The 17,349-nt window shown below is 38.4% G+C and overlaps 1 protein-coding gene across 1 annotated transcript; it reads left to right on the forward strand.

The window, feature by feature from the left end:
• Nucleotides 1-15,501: 15,501 nt before the first annotated feature.
• On the forward strand, nt 15,502-16,080 carry LOC139144230 (uncharacterized). The gene has a single exon (XM_070714898.1). It carries the CDS (start codon nt 15,502-15,504, stop codon nt 16,078-16,080), a length of 579 nt encoding a protein of 192 aa, XP_070570999.1.
• Nucleotides 16,081-17,349: the final 1,269 nt, after the last annotated feature.

Genomic DNA, 17,349 nt, shown 5'->3' on the forward strand with positions numbered 1-17,349 from the left:
TATTTGTTCTGGAGGAGAAGATTTTTAAAGATTACATTACGATTTTTCACAAAATCCAATATGGCGGCGAAACCACAAGACCGATCCAAATGCCTTTGGCACACTTGAAAGAGATCACACTTTCGATGATAGATGTAGAAGCTTTTTGCAAACTTGAAAGATATCACTGTAAGGGTGACATGAGTAAAATTTCATATTAATCAGTGTTTTGGTTCTGGAGAAGAAGATTTTTAAAGATTAAATTACGATTTTTTGCAAAATTCAATATGGCGGCCAAACCACATGACCGATCCAAACGCCTTTCGCAAACTTGAAAGAGATCACACTTTAGATGATAGATGTAAAATTTTAGTTCAATCGGTGTGTTAGTTCTGGAGAAGACGATTTCTAAAGATTAAATTGTGATTTCACAAAATCCAATATGGCGGCCAAACCACGTGACCGATCGAAATGCCTTTTGCAAACTTGAAAGAGATCACTGTAAGCATGACATGAGTAAAATTTCAGCTTAATCAGTGTTTTGGTTCTGGAGAAGAAGATTTTTAAAGATTAAATTACGATTTTTTGCGCAATCCAATATGGCGGCCAAACCACGTGACCAATCAAAACGGTTTTCGCAAACTTGAAATAGATCACACTGTAGATGACATTTATTAAATTTTAGTTCAATCGGTGTGTTAGTTCTGGAGAAGAAGATTTTTAAAGATTAAATTGTGATTTCACAAAATCCAATATGGCGGCCAGACCATGTGACCGATCAAAATGTCTTTTGCAAACTTAAAAGAGATCACTGTAAGGATGACATGAGTAAAATTTGAGCTTAATCGATGTTTCGGTTCTGGAGAAGAAGATTTTTAAAGATTAAATGACTATTTTAGAAAACCCAATATGGCGGCCAAGGTCACGTGACCGCATGCGATTTTATTTGCAAATTCTAAAGACCTTAGGTCATGCTTACTATACAAAAAATTTCAAATCGACTAGACCCTAGGTCTTCTGGGAGAAGCCATTTTTAGGTTTTTTGGAAAATCCAATATGGCCGCTAGGTCACCTGACCAATCAAAATTTCAAGGGTCAGGTGCACGAGTACTAATTAACACCTACTAGCCCTGCAAATTTGAGAAGTTTTCGTTCAGCCGTTTAAGAGATCTAGGTCGACAAAGAATCGGCAGAAGAAGAAGAATTAAAGCTGCAAGCAGCGTTGGCGGGGCCCAAGCGGATAACATGGTTGAAAGATCTTGCTACTAATGATATTATGTGCAAAATTCGATCTTGGAAAAGTATGATTTTGAACATCATCTCATAGTTACTGTACGTGTCAGTGGCAATTGCATGTTTCACGTAAAATCAATATGGCGGCCAAATATGAAGGGTGTAGCACTTGTGGTTTGTGAATATTGACATATACTCATATTTAAGGGCAAAGGTCATCGAGGTCACGTGATATTTTGTCAAAAAAATTGTAATGCTAAGTTATCCCTATATACCAAAAATCAGACCTCTAGCTCTATTGGCTGGCTCAGAATTAGATATGCGCATAATTATGAGGTACAGGATGTGGTGTCATAAGGTCTCCATCATACCAAATATGAAGGGTGTAGCACTTGTGGTTACTGAGTTATGGACATATACGTATATTCAAGGTCAAAGGTCATGAAGGTCATGTGACATTTTGTCAAAAAAAATTGTATTGCTAAGTTATCCCTATATACCAAAAATCAGACCTCTAGCTCTATTGCTGGCTGAGAATTAGATATGCGCATAATTAATGAGGTACAGGATGTGGTGTCATAAGGTCTCCCATCATACCAAATATGAAGGGTGTAGCACTTGTGGTTACTGAGTTATGGACATATACGTATATTTAAGGTCAAAGGTCATCGAGGTCACGTGACATTTTGTCAAAAAAATTGTATTGCTAAGTTATCCCTATATACCAAAAATCAGACCTCTAGCTCTATTGGCTGGCTCAGAATTAAATATGCGCATAATTAATGAGGTACAGGATGTGGTGTCATAAGGTCTCCCATCATACCAAATATGAAGGGTGTAGCACTTGTGGTTACTGAGTTATGGACATATACGTATATTTAAGGTCAAAGGTCATCGAGGTCACGTGACATTTTGTCAAAAAAATTGTATTGCTAAGTTATCCCTATATACCAAAAATCAGACCTCTAGCTCTATTGGCTGGCTCAGAATTAGATATGCGCATAATTAATGAGGTACAGGATGTGGTGTCATAAGGTCTCCCATCATACCAAATATGAAGGCTGTAGCACTTGTGGTTACTGAGTTATGGACATATACGTATATTCAAGGTCAAAGGTCATCGAGGTCACGTGATATTTTGTCAAAAAAATTGTATTGCTAAGTTATCCCTATATACCAAAATCAGACCTCTAGCTCTATTGGCTGGCTCAGAATTAGATATGCGCATAATTAATGAGGTACAGGATGTGGTGTCATAAGGTCTCCCATGATACCAAATATGAAGGGTGTAGCACTTGTGGTTACTGAGTTATGGACATATACGTATATTCAAGGTCAAAGGTCATCGAGGTCACGTGATATTTTGTCAAAAAAATTGTATTGCTAAGTTATCCCTATATACCAAAAATCAGACCTGTAGCTCTATTGGCTGGCTCAGAATTAGATATGCGCATAATTAATGAGGTACAGGATGTGGTGTCATAAGGTCTCCCATCATACCAAATATGAAGGCTGTAGCACTTGTGGTTACTTAGTTATGAACATATACGTATATTCAAGGTCAAAGGTCATGAGGTCACATGACATTTTGTCAAAAAAATTGTATTGCTAAGTTATGCCTATATACCAAAAATCAGACCTCTAGCTCTATTAGCTGGCTCAGAATTAATATACGCATAATTAATGAGGTACAAGATGTAGTGTCATAAGGTCTCCCATCATACCAAATATGAAGGCTGTAGCACTGTGGTTACTTAGTTATGGCATACATGTATGTTTGAGGTCAAAGGTCATGGAAGTCATGTGACATTTTATTAAAAAAATTGTTTTCCGTGGTTATCCCTATATACCAAAAATCAGACCTCTGGCTCTATTGGATTGCCCAGAATTAGATATGACTCTTACATAGGCCAGAATAAGCCATTGATATAGCTTAGCTGCAGAGGTATAGGGGAGGTCAAAGGTCATTGAAAAATCAGAAAAATAATACTTTAAAAATCTTCTTCTCAAAAACTGCCAGGTCAATTTCCTTGAAATTTCATATATAGCATCTAGGTAGTATTGCCTATAAAGTTTGCGAAAAGATTTTGGATCGGTCAAATTTTATGGAAATGGGACAGTAAAAAACATTTTCATTTCAAAATTGTAGCCAGGTCACATGACTAATTAAAAATTCAAGGGTCAGGTGCACGAGTACTACCCATCACCTGTTACCCCTGCAAGTTTGAGAGAGAGTTTCGTTCAGCCGTTCGAGAGATCTAGGTGAGCAAAGAAATGGCAGAAGAAGAAGAAGAGGAAGTCAGTAGAACTTGAGCAATAACAATAGGGTCCCAGCCGGTCGGCTTGGGCCCCTAAAAAGAGGAAGTGGAGGAAGTAGTAGAACTTGAGCAATAACAATAGGGTCCCAGCGGTCGGCTGTGGCCCCTAAATATGATCAGTGCCATCGACAGCAATGCTGGCTGGGTATCCTAACTGACCATCTTCTTCACCAAACTGACCACATTGGTACAGGTATTTGAACTCACTATCAAAACACTTGATGCAGTGATTGTAATAGTCAGACACCATAATAACATCCCTACTGTTGACAGCAATAAAGCGGGGATAGTTAAACTTTGTTGGACCATTACCTCGACCACCAGTCTCTGCAATGTACTCTCCATCCTGCGTGTATTTGAGGATGCGGTGACCCTTGACGTCAGTAACAAAAGCAAATCTCTTCACAAGTGCTATACACCATGGTTTAGAGTGTTTTGGAAGAGTAATTATTCTGATAATATCGTTATTTTGATCACAAACAACAATTTGTAAATTATTGTCATCAAGCAGGAAGTACAGGTTATCCTGAGAGACAGCAACGGAAACCGGCCGAAATGGCTTAGCAAACTGACCACTGAAACTTCCCAACGTCTTTTCATATGTATAGTCTTTTTTCAGTATGTATACAACGTTTTTGCCACTGTCACACACCACAAGTTGATCACCATGGAAAGCTAATCCTCGAATATCTTCGAATTCTTCATGCCACAGATCTGTAAAATCAAGATGCCTCTGTGACCATATTCCTGACAAGTCGAAGATAAAAGGAGAATATGTGTATTTCGCAAGTGAAATAAAAGTTCATAGACAAAGAGGGCATGCAATATGTAATTAGAAACTTAGAACGATACTAAGAGCTATGCTCAATTGAACAATCTTTCTTTGTTTTAGTCGATTTGTATCAGTGATTAACGACATTAACACAGCAGGGCTGGATGTAGTCTTGTTTACATTTATCAGCTACATGCTCTCAGTTGCATAACACACCACGGCCACTCCACACGGTTCAGACAGAGAAACACAAACAAATCACCACACTTTAAATGTCAATGCAATGTGTTTCTTCTTTTTTCCTGACGAATTACAATGTAGCTGCTGTTTGAATGCAGTACGGTATACTCGCTTAACTATTCATAAAACCGCCAGCTTGATTGTAATTCATAAAGAATAAGGAGGAAACTCATTGTGATAAACAAACATATGATCAGTCAATGTTATTTTATCAAGAAAAGATAGTTAACGAGAAATATTATTGGACGATTCTATACCCTTTCAGGGCTCGAAATTAGCGGTAGTCCCGCGTCCACAGACTACCAATACCTTTCCCTGGGGCTACCAAAATCCATGAAATGGTAGCCCACACGGACAACAAAGACCAGGACTAAAAAGTCAGTAGTACTTGGCGTGCCAGCATGCCATGTCCTGTCCGTCACTTTGGAACGAGCTACTAGTAAATTGCAGTCAAATCCAGTTGGACACAGCTACCTGAGTAAGGCCAGACTATGACTTTGTTATGCATATTACAAAGACAGCCGTGCAGTGAAACTTTGCAACCAAGTTTCAATATCTCAACTGATATACTTGGATGACAGGGAATGATGGCCGATGAAAACGCATTTTCATTGGATTTTGATCATAATGTATCAATCACAGACAATATGCCACCTCCCTACAGAAAGCCCATGGTCTATTTTAAGCCCTGCTAGTCGTGCTGAGAAGGTCGTGGTCGTTGTCATGACGACAGTCAAAATTTGCGTAAAAACTCTGAGAGTGAACGAGTTGTCAATAGGTCACTAAACTTTGAGTATCACTGTTGTCCATTTAGGCCAAAAAAAGATCGTTTCTGCATGGTCACCGCGTGCTTCATTTCAGAACCTGCGCGTCATGGCCTTTTTGGGGGTTACATAATCATCACTACAGCTATCCTTAATATCCCTGTTTGCATGTTCAAAAATGCTAAACAGAAAACGGAAGTATTATGCAGCCACTGATAAAAGAAAATAACTGTTGCATCAATAGTGCCAAACCAGCATATAGGTTAAGAATAAAAAATGAAAAAAGAGAAAACTGCTTCGCCGCATCACTCTTGCTGAATGTCAGGACAAGAATTGGTTTTTTTTGGGGGGGGGAGGGGGGCTTATACCTGTTTCCTTTGGGTATCAGGTGTACAAGTATTCACATCAAATGACTAGAATTTTCACTTCATGGGCAGAATCTTGAAAATTGCTTTTTCTTGTCCGGTTAATGAAAAACAATAGCCCTAAACTGAACCCAAAACTAAAATTAGCACGGGGTACCAACCATTGTCACTGGGCTACAAACTTCAGAAAATGGTAGCCCAATGGGACTACCACGAAAAAAGTTAATTTCGAGCCCTGCATTTGTATTTACAAATCTTTTAATATCTAATATCCACAGTTGCAGCTCCAGGTTCTGACGGGGACAATGCCATCTGCTTTGGTTTGATTTCTCCATACTAGTGTTCATATAAATGGTATAAAGAGATATCGCCTCCGATTAGGAATAGCTTAGTGTGCAGTTGACCGTATTTGGAAATCATAGCAATCTGCCAATATCACTAGATGTAACATTGTGAAACAAGAGAAGGGGTGAAACGTCCACAACTCGTGTCCGGAAAATTAGTAATTTCGACCTTGTACCATTATCGATAGGTGACTGAAATGGCTAAAGAAAGGTTGTATGGCGAAATACTCTAACTTCTGCGGCTGATTTGACCAAAAAGCGGATTACTATCAGTCAAACTGTAAGTAAATTACCATGCAATACCCTTACAGCCTTCAAGAGGTCAAACTTTGAAATCTCTGAAAAATATGACTGTGATGCTTGATCTCAAATATTGCTTAAAACGAATACATTTTCAATATAAGCGCGCAATTACATTGAAGAAATCTATAAAAACTTACTCTTATCATCTACATCTTCACTACCGATCGCTGCATGACTTTCCAGGTTAAGAATTTCTGCCACTTGTTGTTCCATCTCAGTATCACCATGCCCAGGAACGTCAGAGAGCCGTGCGTCTTTTACTTTTTTCATTTCTTCAGGTTTACTGTTCGATTCATTAATTTTTTTTCGTCGGATGTTTTGACTCGAAATTTTGTGTTCATTTGTAACCAGCTCCGCACATCGCTTTGATAGGACGGTGTTTGCGTTCCGTTTCTCTTCTAATTGTTGTTCGAGAATAGCTATATGTGTTTTTAGTATGGCATTTTCATCTACGTGTTTCGTCTCAAGTGATTGATCACAATCTGAGACTTGATTTTCACCTCCGTCACGAGGCAGCAAACGTTGAGCCAGTAAATTGTTAGTCGTGATGGCAGACGTGATAGGTGACAAAGAACGCCCATTTAGAGCACGTTGTTCTTCATCTTCAGGCTCTGATACATATATATATATATATATATATATATATATATATATATATATATATATATATATATATATATATATGTATGTGTGTGTGTGTGTGTGTGTGTGTGTGTGTGTGTAGATAGATGGCAGACAGATAGATAGATAGATAGATAGATAGATAGATAGATAGATAGATAGATAGATAGATAGATAGATAGATAGATAGATAGATAGATAGAAAGATAGATAGATAGACAGACAGGCAGACAGACAGATAGATAATAGATAGATAGATAGATAATAGATAGATAGATAGATAGATAGATAGTAGATAGATAGATAGATAGATATATAGATAGATAGATTGATAAGTAGATACACAGTCTTAGTTTACGTCGTATCCAGAACTATTTGCCGAGATATATTCCGTGGATTTTAACAGTAATTATCACATTGGAATTAAACAGATCACCTTCACTTTGTGCAACAGTATCCTGCATATATTAAGATATTACTAGTTACAAATTTAATTACATAATAATATGCATTAACAAACTTTTGTGAAGACGTTTGTGTAGATCTGCCCAGACAAGAAAAGTCTCAATGACCATTCTTTGTAGAAAACGCACCAGGAAATAGATTTATATCAATATCAAATAATGTCAATAAAGCATTATCTACTTGGCCTATTCATTAAAAATTGTGCTTAGACAGCAATCAAATATGAGTTGCAAATTAAACACAATTTAACAAAATCTGTGTCGCTCGTAAGGTGCCGTCTGAAGCTCTGTATAGCCAGGATATGATGGTGGGATGCAGTGAAATATGACGTCTGATGCGATATAAAGTGTCAAACTTGTCAACTCAGCTTCAGCGTTCAAAATGCATTGTTGTTCTTGCTGATATGTGAATTCCAGACCATAAGTAAGCGTGAATGCCAGTGCAATATGTACACGTTACATTGTGTTGACAAGCTATTTTACACGCCTTAGGGAGTGTAACAAAACTTCTCGTCGATATGTAAAGAAAAACGAATAGAAAATCACCGAAGGATACACTTAGTCGACTGGCCCTTTAAGGCCTCGTTAAATAGACCTTGCTCCATGTTTGAAAGACATTTCTCTGAGAAGTGTCTCTGGACGCAAAAGATCGTACAGAACTGGCTATGTAGAAGAAATTATTGATTGCAGTGCAAACAAATGGACGTGCATGTGTATGATACATTCCTTTTTCCTCATATCAACAAAAATCGAAGAGATGCATACATGTCTAAAAGTTTGTAATTGCTCGGAATATACTGAGTAAAACTTTCAAAACTATACGGCTGTACAGTTAAACCGAAGTTTTATCGAAGTGCATTTTTCTGTCGCAGAACAATGCGCTTTATGCAATATTTGAACCAACAAGCAGGACTATGACGTTGGTAGTTGCACTGTCCGGTGAAGATTACAAACGGCACAAGCGGATGTCGACAGTCTATTGTTTGTATACAGAACGTCATTGGAAATCTTTGAACACACTCTCAAGGAGGGAAAATATACAATAAACTGTTATCGCATGCTTTGCCGAACAATTGAACAATACACTGCTGTCAAATAATACAGGTGAATACAATGATATGGATAAGCTAGTTGTCACCAAGCTAAACGGCACGTATATCATTGTCAAAAGAAATGCCAATGTCAATAAAATTATTGGCATTGCTGAGGAAGTCGATTAATCACAGCTCGAGGACTTAAGAAGCTAGTAAAATGTATGACCTCACCTTGTTTCAGTTGGTTTGTTTTATGGTTTTCTTCAAATTCTTCTCTCTCTCCTTCAAGTAGGGTGTCATCCCATCCTTTTCGCTCAAAAAGAAATATAAATTGAAACCCTATAGATAACTCAGTAAGAGTAATTAAGTCAATTTCGACTCCCAAACTTTTACAATATTATGCTGCTTTAGTCTATCATTTACGAGGGCTCATTGCTAAGCTCATGGGCCAAGTAAACTTTCACCAGCCTATTTCTGAGACAATCGAAGTTTGATTTTCAACATAGAGTCAACTCACATAAATGGTGGCCACTTTAGATTTCAAATGTCGTTAAACATTCGTTAATTGGTGTCTCTTATGCCAAATTTTGCATGGTGATCCCCGGTTGTAATTTTCGGTTTTGAAAGTGAGTGGTTTTAAGTTTTGCTAAGGAAGGTTTGAACAAAAGTTAAAATCTTTCAATTTCGACGGGCGTAACAGACTGACAGGTGTAATTCTGCTACAATCGCGTTATCTAAAATGCAAATGCAAGTATACATTGAAATCATGCCTGCACAGGAAAGGCAGGCGATAAAGCACTGCTAGATTTAGTAAATGTTACTCTTAGGACACCAACAAATACTTTCCATTTACTCTCTCTTCCTTTCCTTTCAAGGGACGAGCTTGAGTGAAACCGAAGCATGAATTGAGTTTTACTCGTATACATAGAATAAAAATAGTCACAATACGGCTCCATCCACCTTTCGTTATTTTTGTCCTTACCAAGGTCTGAAATGATGCAAATACTTTTGATATGTAAAAGATTTACGAGAGTTACCAGAAGGAAGAAGAAAAGTCAGTATAGTCAGTCAGTCAATCAGTCAGTCAGTCAGTAAGTCAGTCATAAAAATGCTGTCAGGTCAAAGATCTTTATTTATTTATTTATTTATTACTGGCTCGCTTATTTACTTTCTCTAATGAAAGGACACCATAAGATTAGCCGTCAAGTTTGTACATGGGACGTTGCGTCTGGAGTTGCAACCACCTGCATTTATTATTATGATAATGTGAGACACAAATATGATGACAGTTATATTTTCCTGACTTACAAGTTATTCAGACCATGGGAAAATATTAAACCAGTTTAATGCCTTGCTTAAAACGTCTAAGCTCACCATATGTTTCCAATTCTCTAGCAACAGACATTATTCTTAGATCTCCCTTTTAAAGTATGATTCTAAATAATAAGACCTGTCTACAGGGGAAAAATCACACTAATTTCAAAGCAATCCCTAGATCACCTGCTCCTCTGGTACAACGTTGTCCGGTCTTTCACTGAACACTTCTGCTGATTGAATTTCCCTACCATCTCCTGAAATATAACAATGCGGTCTTGATTAATTGCAAGGCACATAAAGAGAAAAATTTCCTTCGGCTAAGCTGACAATAATCATGCATTATACTTGAACATTGCAAGAAATGTATACCATTACTGTAATTCACATCTTGGGAAGACCCGTTCTAGTTCACGAAAATTGCTTGATCACAGGTAGCAATCAACTTTTGAAATATTCTATATCTAATATTCTAAATCTTTCAGCTTCCTCGCTGATCTCATCTGTTATCAGAACTGGTTCCAAAGCGTCACTGAAGTAATTATTGTGGCAACTCTTCTCCAGTTGAAAGAGATTTGCAAGTCGTTGAATTCTTACAGCGATTTTCAATGAATCCGCTTGTGTATGCTTTCATACTAGCTGTTTCACGTGAAATTCATCATCATCAAAAGTTCTCCTTACTTTCTCGATGCTACCGCATGCTACCTTAAAAGTTTTCAGCTTAAAGTGTTTTTGGCGGCTGAACCAAACTATCTTTACAACCTGACTATGAAAATGTGCATTATTCTCCAGTTGCTTCTGATACAACATTTTATCAATGCAAACATCACGTGAATATTTGTATCAGGATAAGAACCTGCTGGAAAATGATATTATTAAAAGGAGAGAAACGATAGAAGTCTACATACAGAAAAAGCTAACAATATTTTGGAATATATTACCTGCATTCTCGGTTGATATTAATGTGATATGTTACTGTAGTCAACAATAAGTTTGGTTGTAATCTTTTTTTATGAGAAATAATTGGGTACAAATAGCATGGTAGCTCCAATTGTTGACATTATAAACATGACCGTATACAACGTTTATAATGCTTCAAGGTCATATATATGAAGACGTATCAACACTGACACTGCTTACATTGCTAAAGTGGTGCGAATTAAGGAAAATGTGGAAAATCATACACATAAGTATTTTGATTTAGGTTTGGGAGATTTGGGGGATAAGTAAGTCATCATAAAAATATTAGAAGTGTGACTTCAATGACATACCGTTTTGGTTTGATTTGTCTGACATGACTTGATAAGTGTCTTGGTCTGTGACAGGTAATCTTCTCTTGAGTGTCATCATAACAGCGAATGTAGAATAACTCTTTTCGATTGCCTCATTATTTTTGATAGCTGTCTTAAGTTTCTTAGCTCTACGAAAAGCCACATCGGGCTTGCACACTGAGTTGGTGATTTTGTCTGCTAGTTCATTATCATGTTAATATCTGACAATACAAGTCTCTGCAAAGTCTTCAAAGTATGTGCTGACCAGCTCTCCAAGTTCTGAGCCTGCAACAGGGAAAGTTGGTAACCCAAGGGCCATTGCTTCTAAGCCACAGAAACCATAGTCTTTGTAATTGGACACAGGAAGGCAGAGATGAGATTGAAGCAGATTTGTGAGTAGACTTGTTGCTGAGTAACGTCCTTGAAGATTTGATTTTACACCCCCAAATTTTAGAAGTTGTGGAAGACTCCTCTCCATCAACTCTTCAATATTCGGAGTGACGCCAAGAATTTTCCACTTCAGTGGATTTTGTATTCTTGACTTTGCAATAGCAATGGAAGCTGCCTGGATTTCGCACTCACTTGAAGCAGCTGGACTGTCAATTTGACCATACGTCACTATGGTTTGAGTTGTGAGGTTTTCTGGTAAAGTTGCGTCATTTTCGAAGAATGCACTTCCAGGTTTTGGAACGATTTCTTTATGAGGGATGCATGATTCATTCCCTTCATTAAATATAGCACGGTATTCATTTTCAAAATGTCGATGCATTTTAGGACCAATGGAAAATATGATGGCAGCTTTCCTTGCCATGTCTAGCATCCTTTTACTTAAATCTTCGCATGCGTGGTTAATAAGGATCAGATCTGCGTTTGGGAACATTTTAGCTCTGATGTCCGTAGCAGCTGGTCCAGTACTTTGAGCGTAGCCAACGACATATGCGATGTTGTCCAACTTAACTAGATCGGGAAAGTAAAATCCGTGATACATCAACCACTTTAGTTTTGGTAACTTGTCATCTGGTTCGAACCTGTCATTTCTTGTGGCAAGAACTAAAGTCACACCACACTTGTCAGCATCTTGTCTTTTCTCTTCACTGATTTCATAATCAGTCACCATGGAATAGACGTTAAAAACTTGCCTTTGTTCCGTCTTTCTTGTACAGTAGTCTCGGACAAGTGTTGTATGAAATCCCGTCAAGCCGCAGTCATTTTCATCCCAGTCAGTATGCACAAATAGTATATCAGTCATATCAGTCTCTGGTTCTGAAAGTGACAGCTGACGGCTTTTACGGAATATTGAAGGCCTAGGTAGATTTTCCATTGCTTTTTTATTCTGTGTCTCATCCAAAGTCTCGTGTTCATCTGTTTTCACTCCATGCGAAACAAGGGTTTTTCGTTTAGACAGGAGTTCAATTTCTTCCTCACTTGAGGTTCCATGTGTCATCTCTGGTTCGACTATAGCGGTGTTATCTTCAAATCCGTCAGTTCTTCGTATCTTCTCTTTGTTACCCTCCTCGGTTTGCCTGACATATTGTTTTTTATCATCCATCTCACCTAGTTTGGTTTCCATTTTCTCTGCTATACTAAGTAACATTTTGTTGCCTCCCAACGACTCTCTAGGAAAAGTGTCAGCGTATTGCACGTGTGCTTCATCTGCAGATGCTGCTGTTCTGGTCTGTGTTGTTTGACGAGCTACTGGTCCGGGATTCAGTTCAACATCACCCGATAGATATATCAATCTGCTCGCAAATGGATTCCTAACGAATACGACTGCAATTTCGTTACAATTTACAGCAATTGCAGAAGAAATGTCACAGAGCTTCACTCCAGAGTCCGTTTCAGTCGCATACACTCCACAGGGGGCGCATTCGTCTGGTATGTAAACGCACTTTCCGAATTTAGAATACAAAGATGTTATTCGACAAGATGTAATCGACAGGCCATAGACGAAAAAGTAATCTGAGGAGGCTCCTATGAGGTAGTATGTAAATATAAAAATGCAGAGGGCAAGCCGATACGAAAGTTCATTGGTTGACGACCAATCTGAAAATGGCGTAAACTCTTGAATTGCCACACCTCTCCAACGTAATGGATGCATGAACATTCCAACTGCTATTCTCCATTCAATAATTCCGACACCCATGGTTTCTGTTTGATTTGTTTCCAAGATAGCTCAAAATTTTCAACAGAGCGTACACTTCTTGTAGAGAATACAATATGAATATTCACAACAAAATGATCTATTTGTTTTGTTTATTCTGTCCTTGTGGCTTGCACGCTCTGTGAATATTTCAAAACGGTTTGGTGAAACAAAGAGTTAATGCTATTTATTACTTTACAAGGTCATTAAAATGCCATTTTGAGGTAAAAATGTCCTGAGTTGGCAGATGGGCTGGCGGTACCGCCATTTGTTCTACTGTCATTATATTGTTTATGACGTTACCAGTCTCTGTTTAATTTCTATATGCGAAGGTGTTTCATTCCAAAAATTATAGCTAAAAACTTGTACATCAATCCAGAAGTTTCCAAGCACTGTGTATCTGAAAAGAATAACATTGAGATGTTTGGTAATCAGATTGCCAAGCTATGTATCCCGATAGCTATATGCTACCTATAGGTGATTGCATAAGATGCAGATTTCCATTATTATCAGATAGGACAAGAACAAGCAGGTGATGAACGCGTTTTATTGAGGGGTGTATTACATATTAACAATGCACTTAATTCAGATACAGCTCGTGTGAATAATCATGCTGCAAAGTCGCTCGACCAAACAAAAAGGATTAAATTAAATAGCATAACAGAAATATGTAAAAGCTAAGGGGATGATGTAAAAAGCCCGTTGAAGACTTGAAAGTATAAAAGATCTGGTTTGCCTAAAGAATTGAAAGTTCATAAGAAATCAAATATCCCTTTGTGGGATTAATAAAGGAAAAGTCAGAATGTTTTTGTATCACCGGAAAAATGAATTCAAAATGGTTAATCTCTAGTCGTGTTGGGTATTCTAAAGGTAAGTGCATTAAAATTTGTTACAGGCCCTTTCAAAATTTAGAACAAAATTCAGAATCTTTTACTGGTCGTCGGCCAACAAAAAGCACACAAGTGGACTTATTGGTCACCCTGTAATTAGATAGGTGCATAATAAATAAAGTAATCTTAGTCAGAGGATGTCAAACTTTTGAACAAATTTAAATGTCTTCTTTCACGGGTCCTTGGTCAACAAAAACCAAACCTCTCGTCCAGTTCATTTTTGAGACAATTGGATACGCAAGTAATTAAGTCTATCAAAAGCAGGCCTTGGGACGGTATCAAAATCGGAAAGATATTTGGATAAAATACAAGACAACTTTTAACATATTAACACAAACACCACAACTATTTTAGCTGTAATCTAGTTGATATTATATATGCATGTTATTGATAATTATATATAATCCCTGGTATTTTTCTCTGTTTGACGTCCTCGTATACGAGTGTTTTTCGCGGAGCCGTACAACTTCGAGCCGAAGGCCTTTGATGTTTGCTGTGACACATATATCGCCCGTAGGTACATCCCAATTTTGTTACTTGACGGGAACTCTGTTCTGTTGTGAGTGTTGTCCGAGTCAACTTTCGAAATACATCGGATTCTACGGCGCTGCACTGTAGGTCGACAGCTTATGTTTTCACTATTAGCCTTACGCTGCAGGTTTGATTCCGATCGAGAAACGACGGAATAATTTGTGTGATGAAGGAAATTTATCGTTGTTCGTAAAATGACTTTATGCTTGTGCCTTCTATGTCGCTTTCCCGAAGATTATACGGTACTCATTTATTAAGTTGAACTTTCGTTGAGGTGTATATTTCGGGTTTATCGCCAACCTCGATCGCCAGGTACGACGTCGCTTGGCGATCGCCAGGTACGACGACGTTCACTTTGAGCCTTACTACTGGAGCCGTGACGTTACTGATTCATTATAACTGTAATATATGCTAATATATTCATGTAGTGACGTATTATTGTAGTGCGCATGTGCAGAATAAAGTAGACTCTCCTCATGCTTGAGACTAGTGAACAACGGCCTCCGTGTCTCTCTATACAATACATAGTACATATACTACAAGTGGCGACGAGGATAAAACATCAGTGACCTTAGAGTGCAAAGTGCATTGTTCGCGCAACGTGTGAGTTGTTTCGAACAAAATCAATCAAGGTCGGAGAACGGAGAAAAAAGCGGCAGATTCAATTCGGACTATCAAGCAGTTAGCAAGGAAGAGTGCCACGCCGTCGAGCGGAACTTGGGGCAGAGGATCGGAACAGTGGAAGCGATCCAGTAGCGAGAAGTAACTTCAAAGTAACTCGAAAAACTTTGAACAGTTGTTCTACGCAGTGCAGTCATGGAAAATCTCAGCGAATCTGAAGATTTAAGACTGTGTCACCCAAAGTTCAAGTTTTCAAGTACATTCCTTTGTCTTAAGCGATAAAGTAAACAAGCGATAATGGCCAACGCCCGAATAACACGTGCTACGACTGAAGCTTTCGACAAGACGAAAAGTACTTTCAAGTCTTACTACAATAGGATGGAGAGGTTCTACCGTGTCAACGGCATCACGGAGGAAGAAGAAAGCAAGAAAGCTGCTCTTTTATATTGCATTGGTCAAACGGCTTTCTCCGAGTTGGAGGATATACTCCTGCCAGCAAAACCAACAGACAAATCGCTAGCAGAGATCGTGGCGTGCTTGGAAAAGTACTACGATCCAGCGCGGATGGAACTTGCTGGAGCTTTCCATTTCCTGAAGCGAGACCAGAAGCCAGGCGAATCGGTGCAAGACTACATAACCGCGTTGAAGCAGAAGCTGCGGGACTGTAACTACAAGGAGTGCTGTCAAGGCAGAATTTTGCGGGACAAACTTGTAACGGGACTGTACAACTCGAAAATTCGTCAGCACTTCATGACTATGAAAGACATTTCAGAGTTGAGTTTCGTCGAAGCGTGCGAGATCGCGTATCGATGGAAGCGGGACTGCACCAGTCGAATCAAATGGCGAAAGACACTTCAAGTAAAGGACGATCAGTAAAGTAGTAAGCAAACGTGACTCTTCTAAGACTATACAGTGTTATAGGTGTGGAAATAATCATTTGGCTAAAGATTGCCCACACAAAAATGTTGAGTGTCATAAGTGTTCTAAACGTGGTCATTTTGCGAAATTTTGTAAGTCGAAACAAAAGGGCAAAGATAACAAAAGTGGTAAAAAGCCGAAGTCTGGTAAGTCAAAATCAGTAAAGGCTGTCACTGAAGCAGATAGCGACAGTGATGATTCTAATTGTAATGTGTATCATGTTGAGTCCTCCATTAATATGAATGTAAGTGGAGAAAAATCTGGTTATTATGTAAAACTGGATGTTAATGGTAAATCAGTGTCCATGCAAGTAGACACGGCAGCTGACTACAGTATCATGTCAAAGTCAGAGTATGACAAGAATTTCCGGAAAATTCCTTTGAGACAGTCGGGAATTAAATTGAAAAGCTACACTGGCGATACAATTTCCGTTAGTGGAGAAATTTCGGTCGAAGTGAGCTATGAAAGTCAGCGTGTCAACTTGCCACTGATAATAGTAGATCACCCTGGTAAACCAACATTACTTGGGCGAAACTGGTTGCAAAAGTTGAAATTAAATTGGGGTAAGATTTTTACATGTGTAGCTGAAAAAGCTAACAAAGAAAGCGGTGATTGTATGACCGGTAATACGAAAGACAAACTTGATTTAGTCTTACGTAAGTACAGTAATGTGTTTTCTGATAGCTACGATGGTATGCGTGGGCACAAAGCTCACATCCGTGTGAAAGAAGGCGCCAAGCCTGTGTTTCATAAACCTCGTAGAGTTCCATATGCGCTCAGGGAAGCAGTGGAAACAGAGTTACAAAAGTTAGAGGAAAACGGTGTAATTGTCAAAGTAGACCGCTCTGAATGGGCGAGTCCTATTGTTGTCGTTCCCAAATCGAATAAATCTGTAAGAATATGCGGAGACTATAAAGTCAGTATTAATCCGGTAGTTGAGGATGAGCAATGTACTCTGCCAACTACTCAAGATTTGTATGTTCAATTGTCAGGGTCAAAGGTATTTTCACGATTAGATTTGACGCATGCGTATGCACAATTGTCAGTTGATGATGAAAGTCGGAAGTACTTAACCATCAATACTCACAAAGGCCTGTATGCCTATACTAAGTTACCTTATGGTGTGAAGTCAGCACCAAAGATTTTCCAAAGTAAGATGGATTGTATCTTACAGGGTATTCAGAAATGTGTATGTAAACAAGATGATATTCTCATTGGAGGAAATAA

Source organism: Ptychodera flava, chromosome 1, assembly GCF_041260155.1.
Source record: "Ptychodera flava strain L36383 chromosome 1, AS_Pfla_20210202, whole genome shotgun sequence".
In the NCBI taxonomy this organism is placed as follows: Eukaryota; Metazoa; Hemichordata; class Enteropneusta; family Ptychoderidae; genus Ptychodera; species Ptychodera flava.

Bases quoted from the DNA above. Each gene is read 5' to 3' on its own strand.
- LOC139144230 (XM_070714898.1), top strand. From the start codon at position 15,502: ATGGCCAACGCCCGAATAACACGTGCTACGACTGAAGCTTTCGACAAG.